The 18,273-nt window shown below is 48.1% G+C and overlaps 1 protein-coding gene across 1 annotated transcript in view; it reads right to left on the bottom strand.

Annotated features, from left to right (window-relative positions):
* Positions 1 to 18,273, bottom strand: part of PLEKHG4 (pleckstrin homology and RhoGEF domain containing G4) — a gene marked incomplete at its 3' end in the record, with an annotated part of 56,261 nt that overhangs the window by 11,744 nt on the left and 26,244 nt on the right. The window contains exons 9-11 of the mRNA XM_080638365.1: positions 15,225 to 15,363; positions 13,503 to 13,625; positions 12,784 to 12,975 (exon numbers count right to left, since the gene is read on the bottom strand). Coding sequence (XP_080494491.1) covers positions 12,784 to 12,975; positions 13,503 to 13,625; positions 15,225 to 15,363 — 454 coding nt within the window. The remainder of the gene's footprint in view (positions 1 to 12,783; positions 12,976 to 13,502; positions 13,626 to 15,224; positions 15,364 to 18,273) is intronic.

Genomic DNA, 18,273 nt, shown 5'->3' with positions numbered 1-18,273 from the left:
TGTGTTGGTCACTCCTTATTTCACCACAAGCAAAGCTTGCAGTGCATAGAGGACAGAGGCTCTTGGGGTCTGTTGTCTTTGGCACCGCTGAAGTGCCATCTGAAATCACAGACCAAGAGAAACTGCTCAGCCCTGGCTCAGGGAACATTTCCAGCACTTCACAGAAAAACTATAGGGGTCCTGGGTCCTCAACCAAGACACCACTCAGGTACTATACCTCACCAACCCAAACCTATCACAGACCCACCAGACTCCCCTCATACTCAAGGTCCAGTAATCTCTAAGACACCTTTTGGGTAGCCAAGACAGGAGACAGACACTGCATCTACAGACATATGCCAGAAGGGGCAATTTCAAGGTGAGCTGCCTTTGTCCAAACTTTCTATTTCATCTCTACTTGTGGGGAGATGACAACTGTAACTGTATTTTTCTTGTAACATAGGAAACTGGGTGTCTGCATAGAAACCCTCTAACTTTCTGCAGAATTATAAATCGCCTGCCTAGGTGGGTGACTAACTGCTGCAAGAAAGTTTCTTTCTGAGCCTGAAGTGACTGCACAGAGGAGCTGAGAAAAGGGTGATGAAAAGCCAAGACTGATCATGATGCAGGCAGTGATGCAACACAGCTGTGGGATAATGACTGAAGCACAGCAACAAGACAGATCAAGTCCCCCATCCTTCTGCAGCGATGTCCCAAGACTACAAGCCCCTCACTCCCTCTCAACCCAGAGAGCAGCACAACAAGTTGGGAACATGCCTAGGACAGGGAAATAGAAACCAACACAATCAAACCAAGTCTTAACCCACCTTGCACGCAGCTCCTGTACACCAGCTGGGCTGTACTCTGTTGTTTGTTAGCGAGACACAAGTAACGGCACGTCTTTGTGGCAAGAAACAACTGCACAACTCCCATTTAACAAGACCTCTCACCACCATGTTCACTCTTAGTGCATTTCAGCCATGAGTTTGGAGAGCAAGACAAGACTGGCTTGCAGCAAAGCAGACAGAACTGCTGCAACCAGACAAGGCCAAAGCATCACAGGTACTGTTGCGAACTGAGCGAAGAGCTTCCCAACAACTGCACGCGGTGCCATTGTGGTGGCACAGGCTCCTGTAGCTGCCCTACTCTGCCAGCAGCTCCAGGTCTTGGTACTGAACCCTGTGGAGCTGAGATGCCACTGAAGAGTAAAGAGTCACAAGGCACTTATCAGAAACCAAGTCCAAAGCAAATGCAGCTCTCTTGCAGGAAAGTACCTACTCTCAGCTGTGCTCTTCTCATCACAGACACTCCTTTGGGCCTGTTCCCTCTTAAGCCCATCATGGCTTTAGGCCATTTTCATAACTGACTTCTGCCCACAACACTTACGTGTCCCTTGTCACAGGCTGCTGCATGCACGCTAATAGCAGCGACTGTGGCTGGAGACTGCCTTGTATGCTGATAGTTCAGAAGGGCCACAATTAAAAAGCCATTTTACATCAAAACATAGTAAAAGTGAAATTACCCTGACAAAAAACCTCACTGTCACAAGGGTTGTGAGCTGACAAACACTGACAGCTAACTCGTTCTCTGCTAACTCATAGACCAAACTCGCTAGAGCAGAAAGTGGTCAGCTCATCACTTACATGCGTCTGCACTGAGCTTTTCTCAGGCTCCCACACACCCACACCAACAGCACCCATGAAGGAAGGATCAGGGGACTCTGCAAGAGCTGCAGAAATCTCCCTGGCAAGTTGACCAGCTGGTTATAAGCAGACCTGACCCTACCTTCCCATCTGTACAGAGGACGTCCTTATCCTGCTGGCGCCCAGCTCAGTGCTGTACATTACCATCCCTTACGGCCAGACTGCAGCAGAGCCACTGCTTCAGAGCAGCATCTCAGCTCTGGCTATTCACAAGCAAATGCTGCTAGCTTGGAACACCAGATTGAGAAGCCCTGGCAACTTGAGCCAAGGCGGAGGGGGAAGGAGCCATGCTTCACATGAGAACTACTGAAGTTGCAGAGAACACCCTGACTGGGTGCAGGCCAGATCCCCTCTCTTACACAGGGAGAGAAAACATCCCAACCAAGCCCAAATTCAAGCAAAATTCAAAGAAAGCCCCAGCCCACACGCAAGAGCAAGTGATGCCTCCTAGACATTGTGATGCTTTTTCCACGTCTCTGCAAGCCAAAGCCCCTGCTTACTTGTACCAAAATGCATGGCTCCATGAGCAGGCAGCTACACCTGGATGGACAAGAAATCCTGTAATTTCAGAGCACAAGCATTTCAGCTAAGCCACCAAGTTAGAAGTCATCTCCTCTGTACACTGAGGTTCATTGTCACTTTCTTCCCACCCTGTAGCATTCAACTTTTCCAAACTGCATTTGAAGCCCTGCCAGGGATTCATTAGCAGCAGAAATGAAACTGATCAAAACTGAGTCCTATGCAGATGTAGCTGGTTAAAGAAGCTCAGCTTTAAACACTGAGGAAAGGACTCATCCTCTTGAAGTAAAAAGCTGAACCCTTTCTGAGTTGCTGTGTAGCTCAGAGTGCCCCCTGTTCTCTCTCCAAGAGAGGAGAGAACACTAAAATCATCTAAAACTAGCTGCTAAGGAAACCAAACTTTAGATCCTGTCTTTACCTTTCTGCCTGTTACTAAGTGTCAGATGCTACACAAACCCTGTGGGAGCGCAAAGGATGACAGACAAACACAAATTCCTCTGATTTAGGCATAAGAAAGCAGAACAAGCAGTTACCCACAGCTAGGCAGGAAAGAAGACCAAGGGGTCAAGGAAGCAACATGGGTCAGGGTTGGTCTCGGCACACCACAGCCCAAGTACCATCAAAGGATGCTCATTAGAGCAACGCGCTTGGAAATCCTTCTGCAGCATTCTGGATGAACAGCATCAGAGCTCAGAAATCCCTTCTCTTCCCCCTCAGGGCAGCCAGGCTTGACAAGTCCAGGAGAGTCTAATTAAGGGAGAATATAATTGGATAAAATAGGATTGCACATGATTTCTCCTCTCTTGACGACAGCATGAGGATCCAAAGGGCAAACGCGGCTGGCTGTGCTGGTGCTGGCGTGCAGGATGCGTGCTTGCCCTTCTGAAGTGACGCAACTGCCAGGCAACACCTAAGGAATCTCCATTAGTACCAGGCTGACTCCACTGGTGAAATCACAAGCTACAACAACCCCTGCTGCAGCACAATTCAGAGCTTCCACCAACCTGCTTTTGCCAGTTTCACTACATATCTATGTAAAGACCCACACATATGCATATATGACACACATATGTATTTATATGTGTGTGTGTAGAAAATGAGTACCAGCAAGTGTCTGAGATTTGCGCTCCCCACAGATCCCACTGCTCTGCAGCAGCAGAAAAATTCCCAACAGCAACAGTGTGCAGTGTCCCCTCAGTTCTTCCTTTCTGCCTCACAGTTTTTGTGTAGATTTTGCACTGACTTTTCTCCCCCTGTTTTTCTGTCTCACCAAGGGAATTTTCTCAATGTTTCATAGCTCCCGAGTCCAGAGGACTGGGGCTAAGTTTGCTCCCACTACAATGAGAAACTTTCATGCTTGTCTTTGCTGCAAACCAGCCTTTTCAGCTTCGAGGCACTGCCTATTTATTCAGCAGCTTTGTGCACCCACAAACAGCAAAGCTTCTGTCAGTGAAGTTTGCTCACAACCCTGCTTAATAGAATAAAAGCAGATGCTCTTTCACTGTTTTGGTATTATCCTCCCTCCTTTCTGATGCTCACAGTGACAAACTCAAACTGCATGCTAAAATCCACTTTGGCCACTGTCCTCTCCTGCTGCTCAAATCAACTGGAATCTGGTGGCTGGTGCTTTACTTGGTGACAACCTACTCTCTTTGACTCTCTTTAGAGAGAGCTGAGAGCCTCACATTACCAGATTAAAGATCAAGCCACAGCAAGATGCATGAGTCAAAGCTGGCAACTCGCACAACAGCAACAAATCACTGATCAGAGACTAATGCCACCTCCAGAGATTTTTTGCACTCTTTGCTTTCCCATCTGTTTCAACAGTTGCATCATTACACTGTACCAATAACCCACTGTAATAGCACACCACAGGCCATTGAGGACAGGCTGGGCTGTGGTAGATGTCTCCCTTTAATGAGGCTCCCTTTAATGAGCCATGCTATGCTGGGGATTGCAAAGCCTCCAGTGTGCCCTTGGGCCAGGCCAGGGGAGCGTAGATGCTCTCTCTGTAGCATGCAATTCACATCCTTTCTCCTGTGACAAGCTGAGCCTATTTATTATTATTTATTATTCAGTGATGGGCTGGGATCGTTCTGCACTGCACTGCAGGATCTTTGGCCTTGTGGACCTGCAACCCCAGCTCACCTTTGGGGCTCTCCAGGGTAGCTGACAAATCTAGAAATAGCTCCCCAGTTCAAGAGCGCCCTAAGATGTACTTGGAGGATGCAAGCCCCCAGGGAGCAGGCAAAGGAGCCTGGGCAGAGGCATTGGGTGCTGGGGAGAACCCAGGGCTTTGATATGCAGATCGGAGCCATTGTGAGCTTCAGCCTCATCTGTACCAGAAGGGGAGCTTCATGGCTAGATTTCTTGAACAGATCTATTTAACTCTCATGACTAAAGGGAATTCCAGCCTCCAGGAGGATCTGAACATCCAGATGGATACCAGCACACAAACATGCAGAAAACCTGTCACCCCGCACAGCTCCTATCTCAAGATCAAAGTGAAAAAAAGCACCCAAAGCTAACATTTTACACACATGCACCATGCTGGGGTCAGCTGACAGAAGATTGCTGCTAGTATCACATCTTGCACATGAAGTGCAATGCAGTCCCCTGCAACGCAAACTGGGAAATCCCTAAACCTGCTGTGAGTAAACACTACTTCCCTGTCCTTACTGCCTGACTGCCAGTGTCATGACCCTGCCTGCAGTAGATTTGATCCCTCCCGACTTAGAGAAGGGCAGTCCCAGACTTACACACAACTGTCAGTTTTATGCTTATGGGCAGCCAAGGACACAGAGGAAACAGAACTGTTTAGTTTGGAGAAAACCTTGAAGATCAAATCCAACCATTAACCTGACACTGCCAAGTCCACCACTAAACCATGTCCACAAGTGCCACATCTACATGCCCTTTAAATATCCCCAGGGCTGGTGACTCCACCACTTCCCTGGGCAGCCTGTTCCAAAGACTGACAACCCTTTTGGTGAAGACTTTCTTCCTAATATCCAGTATAAACCTCTGCTGGTGCAACTTGAGGCCATTTCCTCTTGTCCTATCACTTGTTACTTGGGAGAAGAGACCAACCCCCACCTCACTACAACCTCCTTTCAGGTAGTTGTAGAGATCGATAAGGTCCCCCCTGAGCCTTCTCTTCTCTAGGCTGAACATCCCCAGGTCCCTCAGTGTTCCTCATCACAGTTGTGCTCCAGGCCCTTCGTCAGCTCTGTTTACCTTCTCTGAACACCACTGAGGATGAAGGCAGAAGGTGCTTTCAGCACATCAAGCACTGCCCCCCACATACATAGCAGCAGTAGAACATGTTGGCATTCCTGGGATCAGGGGAGGCAGTTGAGGGGTGAGCATCCTACATCCCAAAAAATGCTAGGTCATCTTCCCTGGCCTATTCTTCCTGCTGTGCCTTCCAGTGAGGAAAGGATTCAGCCAGCACAGCAGGAGGGAGAAGGACCCCAGAGAGACGGATCAAAGCTTTCATTCCCTGCACATGTCACAAACACATCACACAGGCATCATAACACACTACAGAGGAGCCTGAGGTGCTAGGACATGTATTCAAAAGCCATCTCAACTCAAGAACCTCTCACCTTCAACTGCAATTGTGCTTGGATTTAGCACATGAAAAATAATAATTAATTCACTGCTGCCCTGTAAAAACTGAGGGACAAGCTTCAGCACCAGTCTCATAGCCATGTTGTGTAACCAAAAAGGAGCATCCTATGCTAGTGCTATCATTTAACACCTCTTTTCACATAACTTGTGGGAGCTAAGGGCACTGCTGTGGTGCCAATTTAGCAATAAAGTCATTGATGAAACACAGGAGAAAATAACTTGGGCACCAGTAGATCTAGCAGTGAATTACTGGAGTATTCCCAAATCAGAACAGTTTCCAAATCACTGATTTTGCAAGACAGAAAAACACGGGGGAGCTGTAGTAGATCAGGTTTAAATGCCCCTTTTGATGGGAAAATAAACCTTAGAGGCTTATTAACTTGCAAGAAGACTTCTCCAGCTAAAACCTGGCTGGAAGGAGAAAGGAGAGATTTCACACATTAACCTTGCATGAACCCTGCCGGAGGATTGATTTTCCAACCTGGAGGCTCACTCCCCCAGCTGCTTCAGGCTGTGCATGAAAAAGGACACCCCTTGAAACGGGAGAGCAAAACAGACTAGATGCCTGTCTAGGGACATGACTTCACAGTGTAACTGAGGAAGGAGGAAGAGAGATGACGCAGCTGCTGTCAGGCAGTGCTGAAGCCAGACTACAGTGTCTTTCCCCGAAACAGTTTTACAGCATCAGGAAGTTATAGGTTTCTCTCTGTAGTAGTACTCTGATCTTCCTTTATCATCCTGCACCAGTAACCAGGTGAAACCTGTTACTTGGGAATGTTGCACAGCTCATCCCTAGAAAACTAAAGCAAATCTCTGCACAGAGGTAGAGAGAAAATAGCGCACATTAAGCCTCTCCCAGAGACATTGTTATAAGCCATGGCAAACTCTCCTTTGCTTAGAGGTGCTGGGACACAAAGCCATGCTATGACCTGCACAGGACTGCTAGCAAGAGACAAGCATTGTGGCATGGCGACCTCTGTTCACAGAAAGCACACTGCAGCAGGACACATCAAATGTTGCTTTTTCCCCTTTGTCACTAAGTTCTACTCTCCACTTCTCCTCCAAGCACATTCCCAGGGCATGCAATCATAATGCCCTTTCAGTAAAATTAACTCTAAAAAAAAAAAAAAGAAAAAAAAAGAAAAAAAAAATCTCACTTTCAGGTCACAGCACCAGAATCCTTTCCAGCTTCCCACAGACCAGCATTCCCAACCCTTCTTCCCTCATCAAAGGCTAAGCAAAAAGAATCAGCAATAATTTATCCCCTGAAGGGGACTTGATTTTTTTTGTTTTCCTCAAAACCATCATCTGTGACACTGTACATCAGCAGAAAGGAAGCACAGCAGAAAACAAGGTATCAGCAGGTTGCTTGCTCTGAAGCTTCTGGAGAGAAATGAGAGGTAATGATATCTGTGGAAATCAGGTAATAATAGGTAATTTAGCAGGCTCTGGATTTCTGCTGTCACGCCCAAGATCAGCTCCATGTCTTCAAGGTGAGAACACTGTGAAAGCAGGTCTCAGTCCCTCTCGGGACAGGAACCTAGCAAACCTTGGAGCATTTGAGGAAGGCAGCCCCTTCTTGTGCCATCTACAAACTTTAAAAGGAGTCTGAGAGGTCCCACCTGTCCTGTGCATACATCCAGCCAGTCTGGAGGCACTGCAGTCCAGTTAAATTATGCCCCCTGAAATGATCATGCAATAATAAAGGGAAAGAGGGACAGGCATTGCTGTGTTACAGACGGCACAACCCTGGGATTTGGAAGAATCATGCAAAGATGCTCAGAGCCCACAGGGCTCTGCCTAAGCACACAAAAGCTGCACACAAAGCACTCCGATTCATGCTGGATGCCTGAAGACACACACAAGCAGCCAAGTGAAAAGCCTTCTCTGCATTGTTTCAAACAATGCCAGTACTACTCACACGTCAGCCAGGGCACTGGACACCTGGTACTTACAAGAGGGTTTGCTGTGTCCGTCTGCTGCCAGAGTCAGGATGGGTGTACGTGGCTCAGAAGAGAGGTGCATGGAGCTGCGTGGTCAGGTTCTCCTGCCAGCCAGGCCTGGAGGGGTGGGAAGAAGAGCCCCAGCCCCTCTTTGGGCCCCAGAGGCAGCAACACTTGTTCACGGGATGGAGCGCAAAAAGGCTGGCATTCCTACAGCAGTAAGGACAATGGGGAGGGATGAGGAGGCACTGCCATAATCAAATGCAGGCCAGCTGGCCCTCCCCCAGGAAGGGCAGGCACCTCCTTCAATTGCCAAAGGCTTTGTTTTCTAAGCCACAAAGTGGCAGAGCAGGAGAGCCAGAGGAGGAGAAGAGCAGAGGAGAACCGGCTGTTGGGGGCAGATCCACATGAGAGCACAGGTAACCCACTCGTGGAGAGTCATCAACACAGATGGAGAGGGGTTGGGCAACATTCTGCTTGCTCCAAGTGGAGCTCAGAAGCAGCAGCTCTTTGTGTGCAGCAGAAAGAAGCTGAGGACAGCTGGAAATCACTACTGAGAAACCAGAATCGTCAGAGGCTGATGCCCAGGAGTCCTTTGAGGGAAGAGACCTAAGGGTGGCAGACAGAATGCCACCGAAGGAAAGGCTCATGGAGCAGACCCCACAGAAATCCCAGCAAGGGAAATGCTGCCATTTCTCAACCAGCTTCACCCCACCGCCAGTCCCTAACAGTGGGACTCTGAACAGCTTCCCTCAGAAACCAAACACAAGGCAAGAGCCCACACTGCAAGAGGATCCCAGGCCAGTGCAGAGCAATGCCCATATTTTTCCTGAGCACCAAAACAGGCAGCATCTTGCACAACGTACTGACAAGCAGGAAAAAACCCCTGGAGCTGCCTCAGGCCCTCCTGTAATGATACAGGCAGTTCATCATGACGCTCTGGGCACCACACCACTGCAAGCTGCAGGGGATGTGGGTGCTGAACCAAGTGATGGGACTCTGCCCTTTCCTGTTGGGTCAGTGACTTCTTCCTGAGTGCCTTGTGGCAGCAGCTTTCTGTGCCCTCACTGCTGACCTTCTGCAACACTGGTTGTCATTCCAGGGCTGGCAGAGGCTGTGCTGTGTGCTCCAGCTCATTAGACACATCACTGTGAGCTGGGTGTCTGCAGTTCTGACAGGGCACACAGCTCTCACACAGACCATGCCAAGCCTGTGTTCCAGATGCTTTGCTGATGGTAAAGTCAAGAGCATGCAGAGACCTGGGTTATAAGAATCATAAAATCCTGGAATGGTTTAGGTTAGAAGGGACCTTAAAGCTCATCCAGTTCCAACCCCTGCCACAGGCAGGGACACCTTCCACTAGACCAGGTTCCTCCAAGCCCCATCCAACCTGGCCTTGAACACTGCCAGGGATGGGGCAGCCACAGCTTCTCTGGGCAACCTGTGCCAGGGCCTCACCACTCTCACAGGGAAGAACTTCTTCCCAAGATCTCATCTCAATCTCCCCTCTGTCAGGTTAAAGCCATTCCCCCTTGTCCTGTCCCTCCAGGTCATCGTCCAAAGCCCCTCTCCAGGTTTCACATAGTCCCTTTAGGCACTGGAGCTGCTCTAAGGTCTTCCCTTAAGGAGCCTTCTCTTCTCCAGGCTGAACCAGCCAAGCTCTCTCAGCCTGTCTCCAGAGCAGAGCTCCTCCAGCCCTTGCAGCATCTCCATGGCCTCCTCTGGACTCGTTCCAACAGCTCCACATCCCTCTTGTATTGTTGCCCCAGAACTGAACAGGTGACTTGGGAAGTAACATCACTCAAAGAAAGCTTGAGAAAGGAAAAAACATGAAGGCTGACAAAGTAAGCAAGGAGAGGAGGGCTTGCTTTAGCTCTTCCTGGCAATGATGGTGTGCTATGGCAGTATTACTGTGAAGCCAGAGTAGATAATGGGAGAGAACAGGGTACTGGGGAACACCCTCACAGGCATCCCAGAACAAAGCAGACATTAGTGCTTTTGCTACCACAGACACACCCTTGCTTGCTCAGCTTTCCAGTTCTCTCCAAAGCACCATGTGGTGCCAGATCCCAATGGAGCCTTGCAACTGAGTAAACAAAGGACAGCGGCCATCCCAGGCTTGAAGCCACAGGAAGATGGCAGTGAGTCTGTGGTACTGAGAAAAAACCCTCATCCCACAGCCAGAGATGAAGAAGGCAGCTTCCCCCAGCACTACTTCTGCCACAGCCCAGCCACCATCCAGCCCTCAACAGGCACCAAGAGCTCCTGCCACAAAGGAAGTGGGGACAAATGGAAACATCCAGCTTGGCACCAGCCACGGCTTTGAGGAGGGAACCCTGCCAGCCCATGTGCAAGCTCCATGTGGTCTGGCCCAGCTCAGCCTGCTTCATCACAGTGAACTTAGACAGGCCATCAGGAACTGCCAAGCAGTGAAAAACCAGTACAGCCTTGATGAACCACATGGAGTTGTGCTGTGCTGTGCTGTCCCATAGACCATGGCAGCACGCTACAAAATCCTTGCCCCCAACATGTAGCAGAAGGGCCAGCAGAACAGTCTCCCATTCCTAGTAGTCAGTGAGGTACACAAGATGAATACCATGATCTCCATGGTGGGTGCTCCACTCTCTTGGCACATGCTGAGATGTTTGGAGAGATCTGAGTTTGCCAGCTCATTACCATAGCGTATATGGCTTACTCATCCTCAGGCTCCTTCCCCAAATCCTGGGGTCTGGCATGCTGCAGCCTCTTTACAAGAAGGAAAATCAAGGACATTGCTTAGTGTAGACTCCTGCTGTTGATATCCCCTCAGATATTAAGGAAGAGAGAAGGGGGTTAAGGCAGGTGCTGACAAGATCACTCCAGAAAGGTCAAAGCAGCTCAGCATCAGAACAGAGTGAAAGCAGTTGAAGATAAAACCTCCTGCTTTCCCTGCCTCCCAGACCACACCACTGACTTTGCTTTAGGAAGACAGAAAGTACAGTGGAGATCAAGATCAAAATAACCAGTACTGAAAGAACTTCCGTGCTGCACAGCAATCCCTGCACTCACCCTATAGCTGTAGGATGTTTCCTCCTTCCCTGGTTTCGGTTGGCCACCACTTCACAGTACATAGGTGTTGTATTTACACCACTAGCACTGTTTATAGTTCTACTGAAACCAGTGAGATCAAAATCCTCCTCCCTACTAAAGCAAGGTACCTCCACACCAACACGATGTGCAGATACCCTGTGCCACCATCATTCAGTTTTCACTGTGCGGTATAAAAGACACAACCATGAGGGATGATGCTACTGCTGCCACCAAGGAGAGCATCCCCCAGTTGCCATCCCCCAGAATGAAGCTGTATGAGCAGTGCCATGATGTCCTAAGAAAAGATATGGGCCATCTTTGGGGTCTGTGTAACATTTGTGCCCTTGCAAATGCCCATGGCATTGGAAGGCTTTGAAGCTGTGAAAGGATACCCATTGCTGTTGAGTCCTGGCTCACCACTCTGGTAGCCTAAGAGCTGCTACCACAATGTAGTTTCTGTGCCTAAATGGAGAACATCATGTGCTACAGTCCACATTTGTGCTCCAGATTTCCAGCCTTGGTAGGGTGGCTTCCTATAGGACCAATGTTTGGCTTGGCCACAGAATTGCCAATATGCCAAAGCATAGCTCAGCATCTTTGTGTGCCTCAGTTTGTCAGAAGAAATATGACAAAACCCATCCTTTCTCGTACCCTTCCCTGGATCCTCATGATGGCAAAGGGTGTTTCAGGGAGCAGAGCAGCCTCTGAATGTCTGTGCTTAAGCAGAGCACAGGCTCTTGCCATTCTCCTACAGCACAGGAGGTACTTTTCTTTCCACTGGGGGAAAAAATATTAGAAACTTACAAATTCCCACAGCAGGAATCTGGAGGGTCCCGCACCTGCACAGCAAACTGCACAGATGAGCTAGAGTGGGCCTGTAGAGCATCACCAAAACAACTCAATCCTCACATGTCTTGACAACAATGTTCTCAGCTGCCTTCTCCACTCTCCTCCCTCACACAGAATGCTTCTTGATGTTTTCATGTTTAGCTGAATTTCCTCACCCCTCCTCTGAGCACTTCTGGCAGCCAAAACAGCTCAGAGACAGCAACTAAGTGGCACCTACATCTGGTATAGCTTAACTTTTAGTGCCTGTTCTTTGTGGAATTTGAGAACTTCAATACCAAATGTTTGTACAAGTGTGCGATAAATGGAGCACAGGCTCCCTGGCCTTCTGTGCTTGCCAAAGCTTTGTTTTAAAATGCACTTAGAAAATCCTACTGTTTATTCATCTGCAACTTCAGAAACTAAAGGACACCAAATCCAAGTGCAGGTCTGCTGAATGGGTGTGTTTGCATTAAGCCAAACAGGTAAGAAAGACAGGCACTCAGCACAGTCACCACACGCACCCCCTCCTGCTCCCCAGATGCCTGGACCAGCCCAGACCCCTTATTCCCTCAGCCACCCCCCTAATACCCCATTCTGGTGCTCCATTTTCTCACACAGGCCTCCGCAAGAGAGGAGCTGCGCTATATTTATAGCTGAGTAGCAGGGTGCTACTCCTGATGAGTCAATACACTGTTATCAGCGTGTAAGGATGTAGTATGAGCAAAATGCAGGCAGCCGGCCCTGGCACAGTGGCCAAGACTGGACACAGGCAGCCAATCTCTTTGCCCTTGTCATTGGAGCCAATGCTACCATGATCCTTCTGTCCACTGCAGCCACAAGAGGGACCTAAAAGCTGCAGCACAAGCAGCAGAAGACCCCTGTTCTGAACAGATGGAGACTTTCTTGGATACACACCCACCCTTTCTTCCACTTCCTGACTTGAAAATAATCACTGCAGACACATGAGCATGGGGGGCTTTTGTATGTCACAGATCCACCTTCCTGGTGGTGCACACATTGTTTCACACCTTTCATAAACAATCAACCCCTGGACTTGCATTCCAGCAGGCTTTTACACCCTCCTCCATGCAGCAGATGCCTTGTCTTACCTTGTCAAAGAACTCATACAGCCTGACTGTCTCACAGATTTGGTGCCTCTTTTCATCCAGCTGAGTGCAGAACTCCTCTAGTTGATCTCTGTAGGTCTGCAGCTTCACCCTGTAGTAATGCACATCCACAGAGGAAAAGTCTTCCCAGTAATCCATCTTCTTTAGTGCTTCCTGCCCCCTTCTGCAATATTCCTGAAAGCAAAATGGGATTCTGCATATGAAGATAGAGACCTGACAAGGACAATAGATAATCTTCAAGGTCATTAACAACTAGGGCTAATTAGAATGTTTTTTAAGGTTCAAATCACATGAGCAGGGGTGTACTTGTTTACAGCTGAATTCTGGAGCCCTGACCTCTTTTAGGATTTATAGTAGCCACACAGCAGCTTGTAAAGGCATACACAACAATGTCCAGGTCAATTAGGATCAAAAAGAAAAAGCAATGTTACAAGCACATCAAGGGAGTTACAAAAAAAATCCATCTTCCATCATTGCAGTTATTTTTCTCAAGACTGGCAAATTCCGTCCACTAAGGCATTGAGCTGGTGGCTTTATCTACAGCAGGAGAGCGGAGAAGCTAAGCAGTGCAAGGAATGACACACACCTTGCTGATGCATGCTTTACCAGTGCCACCTTAGCATCATGGCTTTGGCTGAGCACGCACAAGGCTCCCAACTCAGTCTCTGGAGAGCAAATTTTTCCAATCCAATAACACTTACACTGGCAACAAGATCAAACTCCTTGAACTGCTTCTGTGCTTGAAGCAGCATCTCCAAAGAATCATCCAGGTTGACTGTTTCCTTTAATCGTTTTCTGCCAACATTCTCGATCCAACTGCTGACCTAGGAGAAAGGGGAAAAGCTCCACTATTAGTCAACCCTGTGCTACTCACCAAGGTAGCCTTCATGTGGATCTTTCCAAGAAGCTGCTCTCATAATGCTGGTCATTTTACAACCAGAAAGAATGTGTGTGTACACTTCTCCCCCTACCCTGGCATTTCAGTCTGAGCCTCCTGCTAGGAGTTTTTCCACTTCAGGCTCCTGAGAAATCGCAAAGCTCTATTGCTCACTAGCCTTAGGCATAAACAGTGCAAGTAGCTGCTTGGGCTCTGCTTCAGGTGAGCCACGGTCTAATGCGAGCTTTGCAACCTGCAGGCTGGCCTCATATTCCTCTTATTGTTACCCCCAAACGGGACAAAATATCCCTGCTGCCAAGTTTCCTACTTCACTTCCATTCTCTGACGGGCAGGACAGGAACTACATCAGTGTGAGTGTACTGCTGGCTCTTCTCTGCAGTGTTCCATGGTCCTTTGGGACTCTCAGCTACTGGTTTTCTGAAGGCAGCTCACCACAAAGCTGTTCAGTAACTGCAAGTGCCTCAACAGAGCCCAGCCACAGCTGCAGTTATAAGCTTGTATCCTCAAACATAGGTAGAGAACCTACCAACAAGAGTGTCCTAAAAAGAAAACAAACACAGGAGGCCAGGCAGAATAGCACAGCACCTCCATCAACAGTGGGTTTAAAAACAGGCTAGTAAACTTGTCTGCAACGCTTCAGGCATAGCTGCACCTGGGGGAAGGGACAGACTAAGTGTTTCCTAATGCCTATGAATCCTGTTTTCCTCTATCATATGAATCCATATCCCAACTCAATCCCACAGTTGAGGATAAACTGAATCCTGTGGACTGTGAGGCTGTCCATGCCCACGGAACAAGCCCACCGGCAAGAGGAGGAGACTGGGATGGGTTCCCAAGTTGTGACCCATATGGAGAGGGGCACAGGCCCTAGAGCTCCTAGGCAGGCTTAAAAGCAGGAGCAACTGATGCCATCATTGGTGAGCAAAGTAAGCTGGGAGCAGTCAGGTTTGCTCAATTCCATCAGAAGTAGTTCAGCTTAAACCAGGGACAGGTTGCGGAGCCTGCCTTTGTGCCTTTTTTTCATTTCTATTTGGTATAGGAACCTGTGTGTTTAAGTGAGTCTTCACTAGGTTGTTGCATCACACCTCTTGTCCTGAACACATAAGGCATGGCGTCCAAGTGTCTACCTCCAAATGGGAGGTCATTATATCTCTTGGATCCACCTTGCCCTGTGAAAACAAGCTACAGCCTTCTTTGCAAATCCAGCTCTCTTCAGAGGAGAAGAGCCCAGAATCCTGGAAGAACAATGGTGAAACTGGTTCTAGTACTGATCTTGGATGCAGGTTGCTAAGGTGACAGACAACACACAACCCTTAACACACATAGGGCTGTGAGACATAAAACTTCTCCTTGTTAAAGTTACATCAATGGAGACTGTGCAACTCCACCATCAGTTTTTCTTTTTTATGGCCTACAGGCTTCATTTTACACCTTCACACAGGAGATCAACAGGCTCAGTACCTGTGGTGGAATACAGAGTCAGTGTGGCAGCAGGCAGTCACCAGAACTGACAGACAGGCCTTACCTCCTTAAAACACTCTTCCACTTTCTCAAACTCCATCACCAGCTCCAGTTCCTGGATGCGTTTGTTTGACAGCATCACCAGACGGTGAACACCCTCATCAACTCGGTTATAAAGCACGCTGGCAGCATCAAGAGCATCTCTGCAAGGAGACACAGGTCTGGTCAGGGGTTTCACATTAGGTCCTTCCCTCAGCACTTCAGTCATCCTCCCCATGGGACCAGCAGTGGCCATCTCTATGTGGAGAACAGGAGAGAATAATCCTGCTCCCTGCATATTCCTGGGATTAACCACCCTGATCCCAATGTAGACAACCTGGCAGGAAGGACAAGAGCATCTCCTCCCAGCCAGAATCCCTGCAAAATATACTGTACTTTCAAATAGGACCTTCAACTTTTCATGAACACAGATTAGTCCATCAATGGGCTTTCACAAACACAGGGTCAGGCAGTCTCTGTGTCCAAAACCACCATCTGAATTAAATTCAAGTAAGTAAACAAGCAATCACAAGGAAGCAAATCTCTCCTGGGTGACAATATGAAGCACCTGATGCCCTCTCACTGTCAGAATTTCCACCAGCCAAACAAAACCACAGTGTACAGTACCCCAGAGCCAAGAGAAATCAAATTTTACAGTGTTGTGCTGGAAAGATTCACAGAGAGAGCTCCCTGTCTTCCACAGGCAGGTGTGTTAACCAAAGCCCTGCAGGCAACAACACCAGAGTCAGTCTGGCCACAAGCAGAAGGTTAACATCCTCCGTGCAGAGGCAGGGATGGAGGGGTTCAGGCTGGAGCCCAGGGTCCTTGGGTGCTGGAGCCAAGGAACTTACTAATACCCACCTCTTACCATCTTTCAGCTGTGTGCAACACCTCTTCAGCACAAGCTCAGGTGAATTACAGACAGGATCCAGGACAGAATAGTATCGAAGCTTATTCTTTCTTTCTCTATTTCTTCTGCTTCTACATTTCTCTTCCTTTTACAAGCATGTAAAAGCCCTTTTACAAGACTCAACAGATATCTACAACAAAGTCCTACAGCCTCCTTCAGCTGTGCTTTACACTGGCACACTCAGCAGCCTGAGCATCTCCTGCACTCACCCTAGGCCAGCTTTAATTCTGCAATGGTCTTATGACTTTGTCTCATGAAAGCATGGCTTTTTTATTATGTTATTCAAGTTATTCAAAGCACTTGTGAAACATGGAGCTAATAAAACCCTGAAAGCTTTCCTAACAGAAATGAATACAAGCAATCCAGCATACACATTTATTTGTGTCTTGGGCAATCCTGAACCTATGAAATGCAATTTAAAACAAGCACTGAGTGACAACCATTCTGTAGTTTTTAGATAGTATTTAACTGACATGAGGTAGTGCAAAGGATCTGGACAACAAGCTCTGTATAGCAGAAACCCACAGGATTTTTCCATTCAGAATTCCACACGGTGCACAACAGCCTCAAAACAGGCTTCTTAAAGCTCAGACTCTTAGACACTTTTGGTTTTCCTCTTCAAAATGCCATTAGACTGAATTAATTTCTCCAAAGAGCAGCCAAAACCAACCAAATTGTTTATGATCAGTGCTACTGCAGTGCAGAGGAGGCAGGTTCTCTACAAAGAATCTGAAAGCTTTAGTGGAAAGATCACAGCTGTGATGCTGCTCCTGTTTTCCCAAAACCCCCATAAACAAACAGTGCTGATAGGAGCCTTCTGTTTTGTAATACTTTCCTAGGGACAGATCCAGATCCAACCCAGGAACTTTCAGCAGCAGAGCCATCACCACTGGCCAGGGTAAGCACTGGAAAGTGTGTTTCCAGTGCAGGTTGTGCAGGCCAGTTCCCGTCAGCAGCAGTGACACAGCTAGGACAGCTAATGAGAAACAGTTGGGAAGACGGCTGGAAGTTGTCTTCGGCAACAACATTCCTGCTGGTGGGTTTTGTGCAGCAGAGCATAGCTGTAAGGTTTCTGCATGAGGCTCCAGCACAAATGATGGCCAGACAGGCAGACACCCTTCGGTGGTACTCTCCTGAGTTTGAAGTCCCTGCTGGCATGAATGCTCTCATCAACGCAGGAAAGTACATAGATACAGTAAACCCTCTTTCTCCCACTGGCACAGACAAGCAAGCACCTGTAACTCTGCAGGTTGTTACATGCAAACATCTGAAATTAGCCTGTCGTGAGGCAGGATATTTTCCAATCTTTCTTTGAGCTTCCATGGAAATCACTTTGGTGAGTGCTATCAAAGGAGTAGCATCACATCAACAAGCTAGACTGACCTGCTAGACCTTTCTGTAATGAAAGTCCTTATGTCCACCCAAACCCATGATAAAGACAGCCTGCATGGTTTCAATGCTTAACAAGATATCACAAGATGATAACCTTATGGTGTAGCAACTTGAAACACAAGTTCCAGCTCCTGCACAGGCTGACCAAGCAGAGAGTGTGATCTGACATTAAGGGAGCAAGCCAGGGAGTCCCACTCTTTTCCATGCCTGAAGGAGGAAACAGGCCCCCAGTTGTCTCAAATTTGAGTAGTTTTCCTTGAAAGAAATCAATCATAGCCTGGGCTGCAAAGGTCTAAATCCTATAGCTTCCCACATAACAGACAGCACATTTCCAGCATCACACAATTGGCTTTCCTGAAGAAAACACTACAGCTACGGGGAATAAAAATCACCCTCAAGGCAAAGGGGTAGGAAGCAATTACAAACCATGTTTTAAAGTATTTTCTTACAAACAGAAATAGGCCTATCACAAGTTCACTGTGCAGAGGTGAATTCACTGTGTCACCGTGGACATTGTGGTAAATGCACCATCCCTGAAGACATTCAAGACCAGGCTGGATGTGTTTCTGTGCAATCTAATCTAGTAGAAGATGTCCCTGTGCATCACAGGGGGGGTGGACTAGGTGAGCTTTGAAGGTCCCTTCCAACCCAGACCATTCTATGAGACTATGACAAGGCCAGTCTGTTGGAGCACACTTGAGGCCAGCACTGGCCTGAATGACCAGCAAACCACTCCAGGTATTCAGTCATCTTCCCCTATCTCAGCTGATTC

This window comes from Psittacula echo (genome assembly GCF_963264785.1).
Source record: "Psittacula echo genome assembly, chromosome: Z".
Lineage (NCBI taxonomy): Eukaryota > Metazoa > Chordata > Aves > Psittaciformes > Psittacidae > Psittacula > Psittacula echo.
The sequence above is the reverse complement of the archived record's forward strand: the minus strand, read 5'-3'. Positions and strand labels throughout refer to the sequence as shown.